Below are 21,302 nucleotides of genomic sequence, written 5' to 3'. Positions count from 1 at the left end.
TATTAAGTGAAGTAAACCAGACTCAAAGGAACATAGGCTCAATGGTTTCCCTCATTTGTCATAATCAGTAGAAACCTTGGGCTCTACCAGCAGAGATTTGCAATAGAGCAAAACCTTGATACAAAAGGCCATATAGTATGAAGCTAATTGAAAGGACCTCTAGGATGTTGAAACAAAGGCCATATAATGAATGATTGTTGTCCTTAATGTACTATGTTATGTCTCATCTCTTTTGCTGTCCCTTGGTTATCTCATATTGTTACACTATCTCACTTTGTTACCTGATATATCAGATATATTTGTATTTGTTTATTTGAAATTGGATAGGGAAGGGGGGAAACCAAGATGGGGGGGTGGAGGGGAGGGTAATGGGGACCAAGACATGTGAAAGGGTATCAATGTATGTGAATTAATACACCTTCTATCTGGCAAATATCATGTAACCCTTTTATTAATTACAATTTAAAAAAAGAAAAAAACAAAAGACTTATCCTGGCCAAGTAGGATTTCTGGGCTGAGGTTCAAGCTTAGGGACAAAAGCCATTTTCATTAAAAGTGCCCTAATGAAGACTCATTAAGTATTTAAATTGTCACCTCTGCAAAGAAACAAATTACAGAACAAACTAAAAAGAAAGCAAGAATTGGACATTAATGGGCAAAGTCATGATAACTAACTTCTTTTCATCAGTCTTTCATCTTTTAGTTGGACCTTTGTGAAGTACTGGTCACTTTCCCAAGGTTATAGGTGACACATTGTGTGGCACATGGCCCCAACTCCGCCTTGGCCTGGCCTGTCTTCCTCTGGTATAGTGTAACCTTCCCCCAACGACCCAGCTAGAAAGCTTGATTCCCCTCTCGTCGCCCATTACTATCGATCCTAAATCCAAACTCTCACCAAATTTATTAATAGTAGTGCCTCTCCTCCCCACTCACATCTCCCAGATTCTGTCTCCCATTATCTCCCCAGGGACAATTCATTTCTTCTTTCCCCATCCTTAATTTACCCAACCTTTCCACTATCATCTTTGGTCCTAATAAGCTCTCTTGTGTTTCCTCCCAACAGTGACACAAAAGCCATTCGTGTGTGTGTGTGTGTGTGTGTGTGTGTGTGTGTGTGTGTGTGTGAATCATAGGACTTGAACTCTAGGCATAGGTGCTGTCACTGAGCTCTTCAGCTCAAGGCTAGCACACTACCACTTTTAGCCACAGTGCCACTTCTGGTGTTATGGTAATTAAAGATAAGAATGTCATGGACTTTGATGCCCGGGCTGGCTTTGAACTGAGATCCTCAGATCTCATCCTCCTGAGTAGATAGGATTATAGGCTTGAGCCATCAGCACCCAGCCAAAAGCCATTATTTACTCAGTGTTCGAGCACATGGATGGGCAGGCATAGTCTATTTACCCCTCAGAATTTCTTTATTGATGCCATTTCCTGACATGCAGTGCTCTTTCATGTTCCTTCCTCTGCCCAGAGAAGCTGCCCTGGCTCATCTACCTGAAATTCCCCCTCTTCTTTCTTCAAGGCCCAAACAGGACTCCATTATAGAGTCTTATAGTCGTGAATCTCGTAGTTTCCAAGTTTGGTTACACACAGTAGGCTAGCATCTGGACAAAAATCTCTCTCCTTTCCAACCGCAGGAGCCAAATCATCTTTGTTTAATTACTCCTTGCACAAGTCCTGTACGTGAGCAATAATTATATGAAAGAATTTATGCATATCCTTCTTTCTCTTTAAACAGCTCTTCCGATTCATGTTTGAGGGCCGGGAAATAAAGCTGATTATGACCTGCGCAGCCTTTATCACCATGAATCCTGGATATGCAGGCAGAACTGAACTGCCAGATAACTTGAAAGCCCTGTTTAGACCATTTGCAATGATGGTGCCCAATTATGCTTTGATTGCAGAGGTAAGCTTTCTTAAAATGCAAGGTTTGACATACACTTCCTTTCACTTATCATTTATTTCTCTCCAGGTGCTATGAATTCACCCTTCCAGTGGTTACCCATTGTTTGTGTTTGAGTGTAAGGTACAATTGTTATCATGTAGAATGTTTTACTGAACATTTGCGTATTTTTAAGTGTTGTTATATACATTATATTTCAAGCGATAGCTAAAATATCCTTGATATATTGCTTCACTAAAATGAATGAAAGAGTTGAATTAATTGAGCTCAATGAGGAGTTGTCAATTTATCTCTAAGAGCCCAAATTAGTCCTAAAATACTATGTTAGTCTCACTTCTCTTTGTGCACAATTTTTCTAAGAGTCAAGAATAACGAATAAAAACTAAGACTATTACTATGATTGTTAGAGTGTGGGTTGATTTGCAAGTCTGTAGCAACTTAGTCAGAAAGCAGTAACCACTAATACCGTCACTATTTATGACGATCTTTCTTAGTGTATCATTTAAGGTGTTTTGGTTTCTTAGTCCATTTATGAATTTTACGTGTACTTCTCAAGGTACTTTTTATTCCCTTTCTTCTATTCTTTATTTCTTTTTCCAGTACTGAGATTTGAACTGAGGTTCTTGTACTCTCAGTTGAGCCTTACTAGATGGAGGCTGGTACTCTACCACTTGAGCCCCACCTACCCTTCCAGCTACACCTTCAGTCCTTTTCTTTTCTTGGTCTGCTTAGTTTTTGAGATAAGGTCTCACTTTTTTTCTTGCTTTTTTTTTTGCCTGAACTCTAATCCTCCTATTTTATAATTACATGCCATCAGTCTTTTTGCTGTGGAGGTGGGGCCTAATAATTTGCTTTGCTCCAGCAAATCTGGAACCATGATCCTCTTTATCACCACCTTCCAAGGAGCTAGGGTTACAGGTTCGAGGCTCTGCAGGGGGGTCTACATCTCTTGTGATAGAACAACATGAAAAAGTATATTATGCCAACAGGCCATCAGCAATACAATATAAGAAGTGCTATGTTCTATTATTCTATCCCAGGTAATTCTGTATTCCGAAGGATTTGAATCCAGTAAAGTATTAGCACGGAAGATGACCCAGATGTACAAGCTCTGCAGTGAACAGCTGTCTCAGCAGGATCATTATGACTTTGGCATGAGAGCTGTAAAGTCTGTGCTGGTCATGGCTGGGTAAGAATCAAAAGTGAGCCACAGTGAAACTCCAAAAACATGTCATCACAGGCACTCAATGCTTCGAACGCTCCGAGAGCAATGTGCTCACAGTAGGTGAGCTAAGTGACATGAACATTAGCTCTTGCCAACATTCATCCTTTGCCATTCCGCTGACACACCTCGTGACATTCCTCATGGGAAGCCCCCATCATGCTTCCCCTCAGCCTGAACCTGAACCTGAGAAAGCTTCAGCTCATTCATATTCCCCACACTCCTCACCAGCATTGGGTTTTAGGTTACCAACACCTTTGCCCTCATCAGACGATCTGATATGCATGCACAATCAGATGAGTTAGCTGATTGCCTAAAAGAAGCCCCAGAGATGTCAAAGAAACTTCATCATTCCATACTCAACCCAGGCTGATGTCAGAGACTTCATCTCTGTCTTCACAGTGTGGGCCAAGCATGCCAAGTTTCTGGCAAAGCGGGCATCTTGCCTCATCTCAGGCCTCAACTTCTCTATAACTACTTGAAATCCCCAGCTTACCCAGAGGCTCTGATGGCATGTCTCCTTTCCAGTCCTTCCTTTCAAACCATGACTCACTGATAATATGAACCAGTGCCTCCACACACTCTTCTGCAGCTGTGTGCAAATCACTTTCCCTCTCTGTTTACAATGTTCTCTTTTAACTTCCAAGATTTGATACATTTTATTTTTGCAGAATTGTCAATTATAGACTAAAAACTAAAAAGTTCAGATACTTTTGCTCTTAAAGGACTGCAGCCTAGTTAGCTAGACTAAAAGTGGACTAATCTATACAATGTGGCCAGGACAACAATAGGGCTGTGCCCAGGTTTTGCTGGGGATCAGATTGGACGGTGTGGCTTTCCAGAGAAGGAAATAACTAGGCTGGGTTTTGAAAAATAAATAAGAATTGTCAAAAGAGCAAGGCAGGGCCTGGAGTTTAGCCTAGTGGTAGAGGCCTTGCTTAGCATGCACGAGGACCCCGGTTCAATTCCTTGGTACCACATACATAGGAAAAAGCCAGAAATGGTGCTGAGGCTCAAGTGGTAGAGCTCTAGCTTTGAGAAAGTCCAAGGACAGTGCTCAGGCCCTGAGTTCATGGCCCAGGACTGGCAAAAAAAAAAAAGAGCAAGGCAGCACATTCTAGGCAGAAAAGAATATAAAATTACCTAGAATAGAACAATAGAATACAACACTTCTTATGTTGCATTGCTGACAATATATTGGCATAACACCAGTGTATTCAGAATCTACTCTAGGCATCATGCCTTTCCATGTTCTTTCACAAGAGATGTAACCCCATGTGTGGAGGCTCAAACATGTCATCCTAGCTCCTTCGAACGTCAAAATCAAGTGGATGGTTCCAGGTTAGCTTGAGCAAAACAAGTTATTAAACCCCCATCTCTGCAGCTCACATCTCTGGGAGCTATCAGGAAGCATGCAGAGAACTGTAAACGAGGTTGGGAAGATACAGTTGTTACCTTCCTCAGGTCTGTATAGCCAGTTTGCAATCTGAGCCTGTGTGACGATGGAGGTGGGCACTGAGCACACAAAGGGAATCAAACGTCTGCTTCTAGCCAGAAACACAAGCGGAATTCCTGACCCATGGTTTTGTAAACCACATAAACCACATTTATGTTCTAGCACTGATATCTGAAATGTTTCCTTAAATTTAGATCTTTAAAAAGGGAGAATCCAGACCTAAGTGAAGACGTGGTACTAATAAGAGCTTTGCGAGACTCCAACTTGCCAAAATTTCTAACAGATGATGCTCTTCTGTTCAGGTAAGTTTCTGTGTATTCCAGAACACATCACTGCAGTCACATAGGGTAAAAGAGTGCTCTTCTGTCATTTTCATTCTAACAATCTGATACATTCCTAGAGTTTCCTATTGCAGTTTAAAAAATGTCTAGTTTAGAATAAAGATAATAAACTTTGAGCATTATTCTAATCACTTTCTATTTTAAATTATTCATCACCAGACTGTATGATATGCAAATTAACATTGGAGTACAGGTGTTAAGTCTAAGCAATTGCTCCTCTGGAAAAACACACACACACACACACACACACACACACACACACAGGCTGGAAGCTTAACATCAATGTTGCTGGTTTTATCTGCTTTATTATTATTTAGTTTTGTTTCTCCAAGTTATATGTGTACATAGTAATTAAAAATAATGAAATCATGCCAGGCACAGTAGCTCATGTCTGTAATCCTAGCTACTCAGAAGACTAAGATCTAAGGATCATGGTTCAAAGCCAGCCGAGGCAAAGGCAGTCTGTGAGACTCATATTTCCAGTTAACAACCAGAAAACCAGAAATGGTGCTGTGGCTCAAGGCGTAGGGTGGTAGCCTTGAGCTGAAGAGCCAGGGACAGTGCCCAGGCTCAGAGTTCAATCCCCACAACCAAAAAAAAAATGAAATCATTTCACAGTCTCACAGTAAACAATTATTTGCCCTTCATTCAGTTCCACTTCTCAAAGACAATCATTTTGCGACTCTCATTTTATCTTGCCATTCCCATGTTCTTCATAGTTCCAGACCAGGCTTATGCCTTGAATTCAGAACCTTTTTTCTACTACTTGAGCCATAACTGTAGTCAGGCATTTCACTGGTTAATGGAAGGTGAAGTCACTTTACTTTTCTATCTAGGATGATTTCCAATGACAGTTCTTTAGGTTCTAGCCTCCTGAGTAGCCATGATTACAAATGTGAACCACTGGTGCCTGCACTGCTCTTCCTTGGATTTTCAAAATAGGTATTGAATACTAAAGGGAAATGAAAATTCACTTTTCCACTCTACCTGTCCTCACAGAATAGATACATGAGTGAAGTATCCAATGTCTTTAGTATTGCAACTATGTAAATATTATCAACTATTGAGCCATGTTTTATTAGCTTAGTTTTTATATTTTGATATATATATCTACACATTTTTAACATTTTTATTAATTGTACAAAGAAGCCTCATTGTGGCTTTTCTAACATGCATATAATGCACTTGGATTAATTCACTCTGTTACTTTTCCATCCCAAGCCCTACTTTTAATTTTATTTATTTATTTTTCACCAGTACCAGGGCTTGAACTCATAGCCCCATGTTGCTCAAGGCTCATGCCCCACTGTGTGCACCATACCCTAATTCAACTATTTTGCTGGTAATGGGAGATGGAGTCGCACAGACTTTTCTGGCCAGGGTGGCTTTAAACCTTGATACTCAAGAATTGACCTCCAGATCTGTCTCCTGAGTAGCCAGGGTTCCACTGGCATGTAGCTTTTAAAATAATTTCAACAAGTTTTATTTTTTGTTTTCATTCATATCTATATGAAGTATTTTGAACATAATTCATCTAATCAATGTTTTACTTTCTTCCATTTTTGCTAATGTTTCTTAGTACATTCTGATATTTCTAGAATCGATTCTTGGAAACAACTTTCCTGGATCATGGGGTTTCCATATTTTTAAATAGACTCTGTTAAGTTGTCCTCCAAATAAGTATTTTACCCCTGTACATTTATATAAAGCATTTTGTGAAATATCTATTTCTCGTTAAGGATTCTAAAGAGAAGCCAAATACAGAAGCCTATTTTAATGTACATTTCTTTAATTACTAATGTCATTGAGCTTCAGTTCCTGTGGTTAGTGGCCATTCATGTGTATTGTTCTTAGAGAATGTTTCTATTATGCTCTTCTACATGTGTATTTGTAGGAATTCATAGCCTTAATCTGATATAAACATTAGAAAGATCTAGAACTCTCATTCTCTAAATTACATGTTTATATGTTTGCTTTAATTTTTTTCACTTTACCAACTTTTAATTTTACAGTTATCAATTTTCAATGCTGCAAAGTTTATCCCTTCTCCTCCATTTACTATTCTTGTCATTTTATGTAAGGCCTTTACAGTGTCTCAGGTGTGTTGTATATACCTGGTGAAGTAGGGATTCCATTTCTGTTGTCCCATAGAAACCTCTGAAAACTTTCTTATAGGACAGTATTCTTTAACCTTCCTCCCATTTTTACCTCATACCAATTTTGTATTTCAATTTCCCTCTTGTTTTCCTGAGTCCACACATGTTTTAGACATATAAAAATAAATTGAAGGCTGGGAATTTGGCCTAGTGAGTGCTTACCTACTATGCTCGAAGACCTGGGTTCAATTCCTTGGTACCACATACAAACAAAAAGCCAGAAGTGGGGCTGTGGCTCAAGTGGTAGAGCACTAGACTTGAGAAAGCCATGGACAGTGCTCAGGCCCTGAGTTCAAACCCCAGGACTGGCAAAAAAATTAAAAATAAAAAAATTGATACATTCATCACTATAACACATACCATAGATATTACATAATCATAAGACATACCGCTGGTCACCAAGATAGCCTTCTATTATACTTACAACACTGGTCCATTGTATAGGAAACAAAACATACAGTATAGGAGAAAAAATGACACTATGGTAAAGCATGCAGAACAGCATGCTGGATATACTCAGAAGAATCAATTAATTTTAACAAATCTGGAAAAGTAACACTGACCAGTAGTTCATAATTGATATTTATTTTTGTTTTGCCAGCGGAATCATATCTGATCTTTTTCCTGGAGTCCAAATACCAGAACATGATTATGGTATTTTACAGTCAACAATTGTGGATGTCATGACAGAACAAAACCTTCAACCTGAGCTGTGTATGGTTAAAAAAGTGATACAGTTCTACGAGACTATGCTTGTAAGGCATGGTGTTATGTTAGTTGGGCCAACAGGAGGTGGTAAGACCACAGTTTACCAAGTCCTGGCAGAAACCTTAGGGAATTTACAGAAACTTGGCATAAGCAATCCCTTTTATCAAGCAGTGAAAACTTACGTTCTTAATCCTAAATCAATCACAATGGGTGAATTATATGGTGAAGTGAATAACATAACCTTGGAATGGAAAGATGGTTTGATGGCTCTCAGTGTCAGAGCGGCTGTAAATGATACTTCAGAAGACCATAAATGGATCATAAGTGATGGGCCAGTGGATGCTCTTTGGATTGAAAATATGAATACAGTATTGGATGATAACAAGATGCTTTGCCTGGCTAACAGTGAAAGGATTAAACTCACACCTCAAATCCACATGCTGTTTGAGGTAAATGCATGACTCACTGAAGTGAAATCGTTCATCCGGTTGGCATGCCATCATTAGCTTTTATTTCTTACACTGGTATGCCATTTATCTGTGTAATAGTGCTTAGTTCATTAATAAGTGAGATAAAGTTTAGCTCATTTAATAAGTATTTATTAGATTATTTTTTGTAATAGTCTATAAATCCTGACCAAACATCAAAAATGATCCTATGGCTCTATGAACAGGAAGTTCATTTCAGCATTGATTCTTTTTTTCTTTTTTTTTTGTCAGTCATGAGTCTTGAACTCACAGCCTAGGCACTATCCCTGAGCTCTTTTGCCCAAGGCTAGGGCTCTACCACTTTATGCCACAGCTGCACTTCCTATTTTCTGGTGGTTAATTAGAGGTAAGGTCTTTCTTACCCTGTCTGGCTTCAACTGATCTCAGATCTCAGCCTCCTGAGTAGCAAGGATTCCAGGGGTTATTTATTAATGCCCAGCTAACACATGCTTTCTTTTGAAGGCAAATATCTTTATAACCTTCATAGTTTAAATTAGAAATCTGGGCACTGGCCCTTAGCTTTTCCACTCAAGACTGATTCTGTACCAGTGCAGCCACAACTCCACTTCTGACTTTTTGCCGTAAGAATCTCATGGTCAGCCTTTCTTGCCTAATTGCACAGCTTCATAAGCAGCTAGGATTATAGGAATGAGCCACAGCGCCCAGCATAAATTATTTCTTCTGAGTGTTTTTTTTCATTCGTAGGGCGTGAACTCTGGACCTGGGCACTGTTCCTAAGCTCTTCAGCTCAAGGCCAGCATAAATTATTTCTAAGTTTTTAAAAAGGCTGGGCGTTTGGCCTAGTGGTAAAGTGCTTGCCTAGCATGCACAAAGATTGGGGTTTGATTCCTCGGTACCACATACATAGGAAAAAAAAAAAAAGCCAGAAGAGGTGCTGAGGCTCAAGTGGTAGAGCTCTAGCCTTGAGAAAGTCCAAGGACAGTGCTCAGGCCCTGAGCTCAAGCCCAGGACTGGGTATTTGAAATAGGATATGGAAGGGGGAAAATCAAGATAAGCGGGGGGGAGGAGGGAGGGAAATGGGGACCATGACATGAGAAAGGGTATCAACATTTGTGAAGTAATGTACCTTCTATCTGGTGAATATAATGTAACCCTTCTATTAATTACAATAAAAAATATATGAAAAAAGAAAATGCATAACATGCAAAAAACTGTTAATTAAATGAATTATCTCACTGTGGTATAAATATCTGATGAAGTATTGAAAGAAAATTGTAGGAAATGCTATGCAAGATAGCTCCTGAGTGTTGTTCATTTGTCAAATATGAATTGAATGCCTATAGTGTGCTAGATGTTGGAATACAAGAATGAGGGTGAGGAGAAAAGATAAAAAAGGAAAAGCAGAAATGCCTATTCCTGTCCTTAGGAATTGACAATATCCTCCTATATTTGTGGGATATCTTTCACCTTACAATTCACTTAATTTCCTTCTTCCATTTCTAATTACTAATTGCTCTCCGTTTCTCCTCCACATAAAGCCCATCCATGGTAACTTAAACTTTCAAAGGTATGAATCATTAACATTGAAGTTGGAGGGATAAAGAAGTAGTGTATTAGCTACTTCCTGTTCCACTTTTTTTTTTTCAATTTTAGGTACAAGACCTAAAGGTAGCCTCCCCTGCAACAGTCAGTCGATGCGGAATGGTATTTGTGGATCCTGAAGAACTGAAATGGATGCCTTACGTGAAAACATGGATGAACAATATTTCTACAAAAGTAAGTACAACCAGATATTTCCCCCTTATCTCTATGTATCAGACCTCACGTTGCCCTACAGTATACAAATGGCACGAAGTTAAGGTAAGTTGCTGTGCTTGACTGAAGGAATTCCATCTGTCCTCCTAAAGATTCTTGGATGCTCTGGTAAGGTTTGTATAACCCTAGAGCTCACCCTTATCATCGGGTTCTTCACCTTGTCAGCCTGCCTGGTCACCCTGCCTACCTCCCTCTGCCTGACTTTACCTCTTCCCACAGATACTGGAAAAGGCATGCAAGAGATCTGGAGTATTAAAGGGAAATTATAATAAAAAGAACATTGAAATCTACACATCGATTGCTTTTTAGATTTTAGGCGTCTTGTGTATTGGCCTTTCTTATACCCATGACAAAGCAATTTACAAGGAGGAAAGATGTACTATGGCTCACAACTTCAGAGGGTTCCGCCCATTGTGTGAAGGAAGGCATGACAGAGCAGAGCTGCTCACATCCTGGCTATGTGGAAGGGGGACAGGATGGCTAAGCTCATGAGTTGCCTCAGTATTCCCCTTATATTCCTGCCATATCCCCAGCCTATGAGATAGTGCTAGCCCTCATTCAGTGCTGGCGCTCTTCACTCTGATAATCCTCTCTAGAAATGTTGATGATCTCAGAGTGCCTCTGCCATCCATAAAGAAAGGAAAACTGCACTTCTCACCTTATTTGCAGGTGTAAAGTCTAAGATACATTCTAGCCTTAAAGGCAAGACCACCCCAAGTGAAGGAAAGCTTCTGAGTTCTTTTTTTTTTTTTTGGAAAATAAAACAAACTGGCATTTATTTTACCTCATCACAAATGCACTGCCAATCACCAAAAATTCTCAACAATCTCAACAATTCTCAACAATTTATTATACATCCTATATATTTCCAAAACAAAACTAAGAAAACAATTATTGTAAACCAAAGGCCACGGAATACAATGGACACACTTGTGATAAGATATTTGCACACATTCTTTTTCAGAACAGCTCAGCTCATAGTAGCCTTTTAACCTCTGGACTTTCTCCAGGATAAACATGAGTTCCTCTTAATCTTAGATTGATAAATAGTCTTTCAATGTGTTCCCCCCCCCCCGCAATGTCATACCCCACTCCAACAATGTCATCATCTTTTCTGCCTCCTTCATTCTGAGACATCAGTATTTTAAGAATAGTGTGGCCTCATTTCACATTACCTTATTAAGGAAGCAGTTCTCATGCTTTCATCCTGCATTCGTCAAGGTTTAATATTTTAAACCTTCTTGAAGTCACTTTTTCAAGGAGCAGACTTTATTACACTTAGAGAAGCTTTAGATTTACAGAAAAATTAATTGATCAGACACTACACATGTTCTCTCTCTCTCATTCTCTCTCTCTCTCTCTCCCCCATTTTTCCCTTATTTTTAACAACTTGAACTAATGTGAACCTTTGTTAAAATTGGTGAGCCACTTTCTACACAGTGCTTTCTATTTGCCAAATTATATGCTTTCCAACCAGGCCCACTCTTTATGTTGGGGGAGTTTCATGAGGTTATTTGATGCATAATGTCATGTATCCACTATTACAGTATCATGCCTTAAAATTCTCTCTACCTATCCATCCTTCTTTCTAGCTGTCAGTCGCCAGCAGTACCCATCTTCTTACTGTCCCTATAGTTTTACCATTTCCTAAACGTCATACTGGGATCACACAGCACAAAGCCTTTGTGGACTGACATTTAAAAATAAAAACTTAGTAACGTGTGTCTTTCTGTGACTTCGTAGCTCATTTCTATTTAGCACTGAATACTATTCCATTGTTAGCTTGCCCATTCACCTACTGAAAGACATCTTGAGCGCTCCAGATGTGAGCAATTGTGAGTAAAGCAGTATAGTCACCACCATGCAGTTTTTGTATGAATATTTTTCAACTCATTTGGGTAGATACCTAAGACCATGGCTACTGGATCAGATGGTACATGTTTAGCTCTGTAAGAAGTTGTCAGAGTGTCAGATTGTCTTCCAAAGTGACTATATCACTTTGCATTCCCACCAACAGGAGAGGAGATTATTGCTCCTCCAATACTTGCCATTGTTTTATATGTCCTAACAGGCATGTAGCACTGTCCTGTTTTCATCTGCAGTTTCCTCAATCATAGATGATTCAAAAATGCTTCTTTGCTATCTGTATATCATCTAATAAGGTATCTGTTAGGGAAGGTCTTTGAGCATTTTTAACTGGGTTGTTAGTTTCTGTTGAGAATCAAGAGTACTTTGTCGTGTGTGTGTGTGTGTGTGTGTGTGTGTGTGTGTGTGTTGACCTTGGGGCTTGAGCTCATGGCTGAGCACTGTCCAGACTCAAAGCTGATGCTCTACTACTTGAGTCCCAACTCCACTTCCTGCTTTTGGGCAGTTAATTGGAGATAAGATTTTCATTGGCTTTCCTACCCTATGCTGACTTTGAACTGAGGTCCTCAGATCTCAGCCTCCTAAGTAGCTAGAATTACAGATATGAGCCATCAGCACCTGGCTCTATGCACATTTTTAAATAATCTTTCATCAGATTATGCTTTTGCAATTTTTTCTAGCATATGAATTTTGCTTTTATTCTCTTCAACCATACCCTGATTTCGCTTCAAATTGTATAAACCTTTCAAGTTTTGTTCTCTTCTTAATGTCTTTCATATAGGATTCTAGCCATTCATACACAGTGAAAACAAAGGAGGATAGTCGTAGGGGAGGAGACCAAAGGCACAATGCCTCTGTGCCTCTGATCCTATAAAATAGCATTTATTGAGGGGCCAGAAGTTTGGCCTAGAGGTAGAGTGCTTGCCTAGCATGCACGAAGACCCAGGTTTGATTCCTCGGTATCACATACATAGGAAAAAAGCTGGAAGTGGTACTGTAACTCAAGTGGTAGAGCTCTAGCCCTGAGAAAGTCCAAGGACAGTGCTCAGGCCCTGAGTTCAAGCCCCAAAACTGGCAAAAAATAACATTTCTTGAAATGAATTCCATAATATAATAATAACAATAATGTCTTTCACAGTTTTGGGGGAAGGATTGTGGGGTTTTTTTGTGTGTGGGTCATGGGGCTTGAACTTGGCCTGGGCACTGTCCCTGAGCTCTTCAGCTCAAGGTCACCACCTTTGAGCCACAGCCCCACTTCCCATTTTCTAGATGTTAATTGGAGATAAAAGTCTGCGGTCCTTTTGTGCCCAGGCTGGCTTTTGAACCCTGATCCTCAGATATCAGCCTCCTGAGTAGCTAGGATCACAGACATAAGCCACCACACCTGGCGTGGGTATTTTTTGGGGGGGGTGGTTAATGTGCCAATCCTGGAGTTTGAATTCAGAGCCTGGGAACTGTCCCTAAGCTTTTACACTCTGCCACTTGAGCTACAGCTCCACTGGAACTGTGAGCCATTGGTATCCTGCCACGCTGAATTTATTTTTAAGGCTTAAGAAATTATTTCTTTTGCTTTACAGAGATGTTGAAATGCTAACTTCCATGTTCCTTCTTTTTCATTATTCTGAAATACAAAAAAATTATCAATGTAAAAGATTGTCAAAGTGTGTGAAACATGCAGTTATAGCTTAAGAACTAAGCATAAAGTGAACAAATCAAGAGGTAGACCATCTCAACATTGTAATGTTTCTGTGGGTCCCTTCCTAGGCACGCATAGATAGCTACCTTAACATTTGTTTTATTTATTGTGAGGCTTTTATCTTTAAACCAATGATACAAGCCTCACAAAATATATGATTACTGAACACTTTGAAATGTACAAACTTTAACCAGCTTCTTTCTAGATGATATATTTATAATCTGGTCATTTTAAAATAGTGTTTGTTTCATTTTTCAGGTGAATGAGGAAACTCAAGAATACATACTGAACCTTTTCCAACGTTACGTAGAAGATGGGTTATATTTTGTCAATAAGAAGTGTAGCCAAGCCATCCCGCAAGTGGATATCAGCAAAGTTACAACGCTCTGTTGCTTGTTGGAGTCTCTGTTGTTTGGTAAAGACGGATGTAACTTGGCAATGGTATGAAGGTTTTGGTTGCTACTATGAAACAAGGAAAATGGGATTGTGTGTACATTTCTTTATAAATAAGTAACTGCAACCTGTCACTTGCTTTAAAATTACTTTTTCAGGAGACTAATGTCTATGATTAGATTATTCCTCTATTCATTTTCAATTCTCTTGTAGTCTATGGCACATTCTTATTAAAGCATACTATTCTCAGTGCGTTTAAATGCTTTTATGCAGACCTAAAGAAGTTCTGATAGACAGTTGAAAGACAGCCTTGGCTGTATTTCTTACCTATACCTTGCCCTTGATTTGTTTTATTTTTTTATTGTTGGGCTAATGTATAGAGGGGTTACAGTTACATTTGTCAGGTAGTAGGTGCATTACTTCTCGCACATTGATATCCCTCGTCATGTTTTTGTCCCCACTTCCCTTTCCCCCATCCCCTCCCAATCATCCTATTTTCTACCTTCCCTTCCTTATTTCAAATAAACAATTAAACATATATACAATATACCAGGTAACAAACTCAAATACAGTAACAACATGAGATTAACCATAAGAGCAAAAAAAGAGAAGAGAAATAACATAGTACATTAAGAACAACAATCATACAAGACAAACCTCTTCTTTCCATATCCTAGAGTTCATTTCATTTAGTCTCATCCTATATGATTGTATTTACATAGGTTTTGAGCTATTGTAATTCTCTGCTAGGAAAGTACTTGCCCTAGATTTTTTAATTAATATTCTCTTATGGAAATAAGAAATCATCCCTCTTTGAACCATTAATGAAACAATACATAGGCCCAATGAGCAGTGTGAATCTAAATAAAGGAAAATGCCTTGAGATCTCACAATTTACAATTATTCTTCTGCTTGTGTATAAAATATTAACATTCACATCCTTTCAGGAGTAAATGAAACTGAATTCTTTGGTATGTCAGATTTTCATGTCCTGTTATTTATGGTTATTAACATTGTCTTTATTCTTTCAGGAGCAAATGAAACTGAACTCTTTGATATGTCAGACTTTTGTATTCTGTTATTTATGGTCTTTGGGCGGAAACTTAACCGAAAACTATGCAGATTCTTTTGATACATTTATTAGAACACAATTTGAGGATAATCCCGATGCTAGGGTAAGAACCAACTGCATTTAACATCATAATTTGAATCATTAGAATAAAAGTTTAATGTGAAGACTAAAAATTTTGGTTCTACAAAAGTAGTTAACTGAGAGGGTTTGCTTTTAAAAAATAGTCACTTTTTCCAGCCATTGATAACATTTATTGCATTTTTCATAATTTAGGAGTCATCTAGCCATATGAAAAAATAAGTTGCAGTCTCTAAAACCTGAATTATAATGTTTATCTTTTCAGTATGTTGGTTTAGCAATTCTGAAAGTATCTTTTAGTCCCTAATTTAATAGTGTTTGCGTTGCTATTAGGAAGTCAAGTAGAAATGAACAGCTATGCAATACATTGGGAGTTGTGTAAAATAAAACCAAGTCATGATGGGAAGGAATGCCAGGAGGCGGTAGGGGGCTTTGGTTACTTATGATGAATCTGCTTTAAAATGGGATTTATGAGCTAGGAGTGCTGTCTAGTGAAAGAGTGCTTGCCTAGCATGCATGAAACCCTGAGTAGTGATGAGACTCAAGTGGTAGAACACTCAAAGTTAGTGGGCAGGCCCTGAATTCAAGCCTTAGGACTGTCAAAAATAAAAATAAAATAAAAAATAAAACAAGATAGGGGCCAGGATTTTGGCCTAGTGGTAGAGGTTCGATTCCTCGGTACCACATACATAGAAAAAAGCCAGAAGTGGTGTGGCTCAAGTGGTAGAGCTCTCGCCTTGAGAAAGTCCAAGGACAGTGCTCAGGCCCAGAGCCCAAGCCAAAGGCTGGCAAAAATAGATAAATACATAAGCAAATAAATAAATAAGATTCATAAGGACATATTTTTATAGAGTACTGAAGAAAGTCAAAGAATTGTTCATTATTTAGGGAACAAGAATTCCAGTTTAAAAAATAAATAAATTTTAGAAAGATTTCCAGTTGGAAGGAAAGGAAAGTACAAAAGCCACTGCTCAGTTTTGAGAAACAGCAAGGATCTGATGATGTCAGATGCAGGTGCAATGCTCAGGTGAGCACTGGAAAGAGACGAAGTTCAAGAGACATCTGTGAAGGAAGCAGGGTGTATAAGAGTTTCTAGTTCCTTGCCAGCTTTGAAGAGCTCTTCATTTAGCTTTTCCTTTGCGGTAAGGGGGCCAGAGGATATATTTGTCAGAGCAGAATAAGCTCCTGTTCTGGCAGTAGTCATGCCATCTGAGCAGCAGCAGGAAAACTCGAATTTTAGTTATTAATGTATCAGATGGTTTCATTCATTGTGCTTTATGATTATGCTTAAATAATTAACTTCAGGCTGAAGGCCAGTGACTTCCTCTGTAATCTAAGCTTGGGAATTCTGAGAACAGGAAAATAGTGGTTCAAGGCCAGCCCAGTCAGGAAGTTTTCCCAGACCTCTTCCTAACCCATAGCTGTGCCCATTAGTGCACATCTAGCATCCAACAATTACAGGAAACCTGTAGGCAGAATGTAGTCCAGGCATATGCCTGACCCTGTTTCAAAAACAGACAGTGAAAAGTAGGGCTGGAAACGTGACTTAATGGTAGCAAGTACAAATCCCCGAGTTGAAATCCAAGTACCGACCCCCCCGGAAAAAAAAAACCTCTTATATTTAATTATTTCTGTATAATGAGAAAAGAAATCCAATTCCATTTGCATTCTTTGTTTCCTGATGAATGCATCTACTCCTATAGATATGAACACATGCATGGCTATATAGGCATGTGTCCATACTGCTATTGACAATGGCACTTAATTTTCCACTTCAGCTGCCCAGTTCTGGTGACCTGTGGAGCATTCATGTGGACTTTGACACCAAACGGATGGATCCTTGGGAACGAATCATACCCACCTTTAAGTACAGTCGGGATGTTCCGTTCTTTGAAATGCTTGTCCCCACAGTTGACACAGTGCGTTATGGGTATTTAATGGAAAAACTGCTGGCTGTCAACCATTCCGTGCTGTTCACTGGGATCACTGGAGTGGGCAAGGTAGGAAAACTGTATCAAACTAGAACTTCGGTCCACAGTTGACCACGTGGAGGACTTAGAACTGGTCACACCAGAAATATCACATTATTGCTTAAAGGAAATACTTTTTTAAATGTATGACTTTTTCAGGATGAATATAAAACTATCTCAAGATTTAATGACCTGCAAAATTCTTCAGGGTTTGTGTTTAGAAGAGTTTATTTCGCCAGCTGCTGATGCACTGGTTGGGGGGAGAATTGACCAAACAGTTTGTGTCCCCAAAAAATTATTTATAAGGGTCAGTCTGTCCCCTTTTGCCTATGGGCCTCTACTTGACACAGGAATGGTGACATTTTAATTTTTTTGTAAAGAGTAGAATAAAAATACTCATTGTTCAGGCTGCTTAGTTTTAAAGGATTCCTTAGGATAAGGATTTGCTGTTTCTCCCCTAAATTATGCCAGGCAACATGGTTCACACCTGTAATCCAAGCTACTTGAGAGTGGAGATCTACAGGAGGTACGTTCAAGGCTAGTCCACACAAAAATTAGTGAGACCCTATCTCAACAAACAAGCCGGGTACGGTGATCCACCACTAGGTGAGAGGCACAGGTGATAGGTTATGGTCCAATGCAGCCCCAAGCAAAACATGAAGTCATATCAGAAAAACAGCTAAAGCCAAAAGGGGTTATAGGTATAGCAAGCACAAGGCCCCTGAATTCAAATTTTAATACTAGAGAAGGAGGAAAAGAAAGAGGAGATGAAGGAAGAGAATGAGGAATAATTTGAGTCTTCTTGTGACTGCCATTTTCAAATTAGCTTGAATAGTAACCAATATGGATTTCAGAATGAAACTGAAAAGGTTTTGCTGAGATTGGGTTGATTATAATGCCTCTTTGGTTCTAATAAATGTAACTAAATAGAATGTCCAATATGAGAAGACATTGCAGCATAGACTTAACCTTTCTCCTTTTATCCTGTTGCTTACTCATTGTTCTAAGCAATAAGTACTGATATAGGCTGCTAAAAATGTTACTCAATGTGAAATTGATTAATGTATTTTTAATTTAAAGTCTGTTATTGCAAAAGGATTGCTAAATAAAATTCAAGACTCAGCTGGTTATGTCCCTGTTTATCTCAATTTTTCTGCTCAAACATCATCTGCAAGGACACAAGAGATCATTGAGTCAAAACTGGAAAGAAAACGAAAAAATATTCTAGGTAAGAATGATCATTTTAGCTTGACTCACACAAGTTATTTATTAAGCCAATAAATTTTAAGTCCTATGCACATAATAGAATGGCAATGGGATATTTTATGTATAAATAAAAGGTGTGTCCTGGTCTGATGTATGTTGCTATACCTGACACTGGACTATAAAAAGCAAAGGTTTATTTAACTCATAATTGTGGTGGTCTAAGACCCCAGTGAATACTTTGGCTTTTCGTGGATAGCACTCTGTGGCAAAAAACCTATGTAAGGTGGAGAGAGGAAGAAACAGAGCAAGCTGAGAAAGCCATATTTGCTTTGTAACCTCTTCCTTTCATGATAATCAACCCAGTCCTGTGAGAACAGGAACTCATTCCTTCAAGAAAAGCAGTAATGGTCCCTCTTCACAGCCCAGCACTGTTAAATTGAAGAGCAGGCTTCAACATGAGTTTTTTAGTGGGGTGCAAGCCATAATTACACCACAGCAAAGAAAGCTCTGTTAATAGCATACTCCATGCATGTAGTATCTACAGATCTTGCTGCTAACAGGCAAGCCATTTCTCTCATCACCTTGAGCCCAGAACATCTTCAGCCTTTTCATGCCTCCCCTTCTCTCCTTTCAGTATCTGCAAACCTAAATCAATGTTCTTTTGTTTAAAACCACTCACCTTCTTTACATCTGGCACACCAAGTTTCTGAAGTCAGTGGGGAGCAAGCATGAAACTATTTGTGTTTCTCCAGTAAGCCCTTTCAGCCAGGTTTTGGCACCTCCAGGTTTCTGCCTATGATCAGAGGATTTGTGTATGGGTCAATTTTTTAAAAAAAACATCAGCTTTGAACCTACTTTAAAGCTCACCACCGGCTCCCTGTCTCCCCTCCTTTGTCATAAGCCAGGTTTGTAGGTTCTGATGGCAGAGATGGAGGAAGGTTTGAGGTTCCCTGATGTCTATGGAGGGCCTCCTCTCCTGGCTAGAGAAAAGTGGCTACCCTGGGTGGCCAGCACTCTGGGCTTTCAGGAGCAAGCACTCATGTGGGATTCCATACAGACAGTTCACAGGTGAGGTGTCAACCTCGCTGCTGGCAGGTTTCCAGAAGCTGAGGATCAGAGTCTGGGCCTCCGCTCAGTGGCATTGTCCAGTGATACACACCCCAGGCTCTGGCTTTGAGATTCACTTGCTCAGCTCACGGCCCTGCTGCGTGGTGACACACCAGGAACTCAGGCTCTCCTGCATTTTCCTTCAAATGCTTCTTAAAGGCTTCCAACACCAGATTATTCTAGGCACCAAGCCTCAAGATGAATTTTGGTGAGGATTATCACATTGAAACCATACCAGCTTGGTCTTATATTTATTTTCTAAAGGCAAATCATAATTCTTGAATAAAATTCAGTCCATTTCTTTCCACAGGAGCACCAGGAAACAAACGAGTTGTGATATTTGTTGATGATTTAAACATGCCCAGACTAGACCGCTATGGCTCTCAGCCTCCAATTGAATTACTTCGACAGTATCAAGATTTTGGTGGATTTTATGACAGAAACAAACTCTTTTGGAAAGAAATACAGGTTACTTTTGATCTTAAATTGTTTGATGTGTTCAACTTTATATAACAAGGAAATATCGTATATTTTCTTGCTAGACCCACCGTAACAAAAACACAAACTGGGTCGCAAAGACCAGTTTCTCCATCTGATGAATATCTATGGACAGTCAAAAGCCCAAGATCAGATGTCACAGAAGTAGTTTCTTCTGGTGCCTCTTTCCTTCTTCCCATCAATGGATTAGTCTGGTTTCTGTGACTAATTACACTCACCCTAGACTAGGAAGTTAGAAGTAGGTTTATTAAACCCTGGGCAGGTGATTCACACTTGTAATCCCAGCTTCTCAGGAAGCTGAGATCTGAGGATCAGGTGCTATTCAAAGCTAGCCCTGGCAGGAAAGTTTGTGAGAATTTTATCACCTATTAGCCACCAAAAACTCACAAGTAGAGCTGTGGCTCAATCCACAGGACAGTATCAGCATTGAACAAGCAAGCTAAGGACAGTGCCTATACCCAAACCCTGAGTTCAAGCCCCATTACTGACAGACACCCACAGGTGGCAGAAAAGAAATAAGTTTATTTTGGTTCATAGTCCTGTTCAAGGACAAGAGGCTACATCTTGTGATATTCTTCTTGCTGATTGAGCCTTGGGACAGTACTGGAAATTACAGAGAATGGAGTATATATGGCTGTGTGTGGTCAGGGGAGAGGGGAATGTTCTAGTCTCTCTCCCATCAATACTCAATGACGACCTTATCTAACCCTAAATATTTCTGAATGGTACCACTCCTAAATAAGAGCTGGAGGCATGCCTCAAGTGGTAGAGACCCTGCCTAGCAAGCATGAGGTCCTGTGTTCCAACCCCTGTACCACCCACAAAAAACTTGAATTAATCTTTCGACCTCTTACATTGCTCACAATGAGGATCAAACCCTGACAGGAACTATGGAGGACATAGAACAGGCCAGAGCTGGCAAACTGCTCGTGAACTTCTCTCCATACACCAACACTCTGTGAACAGCCAAAGTGAGCTTTCAAAAAGGAGATAGGCAAAGCTTTCTGGTGTTGCTAATCCCTTGTATTTGATCTTGAGGAACTTGTGCAACCACTCAGAACCTTGGCTGATTTTCTCATCCATGGTCAGAAGGAATTGTTCACTTAGAGCGTACACACATGTAACACACTGCCCACCTGACAGAGCCTTAAAAGAACATCAGTTCCAAGTCCCGCCATTGGGAAGGGCAGATCTCATCTCTTCCTCCCCCTGCCGCCCATGCAGGACGTGACCATCGTATCCGCCTGTGCCCCTCCAGGAGGTGGCCGAAACCCTGTGACCCCCCGCTTCATCCGGCACTTCAGTATGCTGTGTCTCCCCATGCCCTCGGAGCACAGTCTGAAACAGATTTTTCAGGTGAGTG

At 39.7% G+C, this 21,302-nt stretch overlaps 1 protein-coding gene across 1 annotated transcript in view; it reads left to right on the top strand.

The window, feature by feature from the left end:
* The window catches only part of Dnah6 (dynein axonemal heavy chain 6), a 171,399-nt gene that overhangs the window by 77,343 nt on the left and 72,754 nt on the right, over nt 1–21,302 (top strand). Inside the window, exons 31-41 of the mRNA XM_090336588.1 lie at nt 1,742–1,909; nt 2,947–3,095; nt 4,779–4,886; nt 7,683–8,238; nt 9,892–10,014; nt 13,874–14,056; nt 15,040–15,183; nt 16,937–17,158; nt 18,209–18,356; nt 19,752–19,909; nt 21,164–21,295. Of these exons, the coding sequence (XP_090192714.1) occupies nt 1,742–1,909; nt 2,947–3,095; nt 4,779–4,886; nt 7,683–8,238; nt 9,892–10,014; nt 13,874–14,056; nt 15,040–15,183; nt 16,937–17,158; nt 18,209–18,356; nt 19,752–19,909; nt 21,164–21,295 (2,091 nt within the window). The remainder of the gene's footprint in view (nt 1–1,741; nt 1,910–2,946; nt 3,096–4,778; nt 4,887–7,682; nt 8,239–9,891; nt 10,015–13,873; nt 14,057–15,039; nt 15,184–16,936; nt 17,159–18,208; nt 18,357–19,751; nt 19,910–21,163; nt 21,296–21,302) is intronic.

Source organism: Megascapheus bottae, chromosome 7, assembly GCF_031878675.1.
Source record: "Megascapheus bottae isolate mThoBot1 chromosome 7, mThoBot2.hap1, whole genome shotgun sequence".
Classification (NCBI taxonomy): domain Eukaryota; kingdom Metazoa; phylum Chordata; class Mammalia; order Rodentia; family Geomyidae; genus Megascapheus; species Megascapheus bottae.
This window is presented reverse-complemented; position numbering and strand designations above follow the sequence as displayed.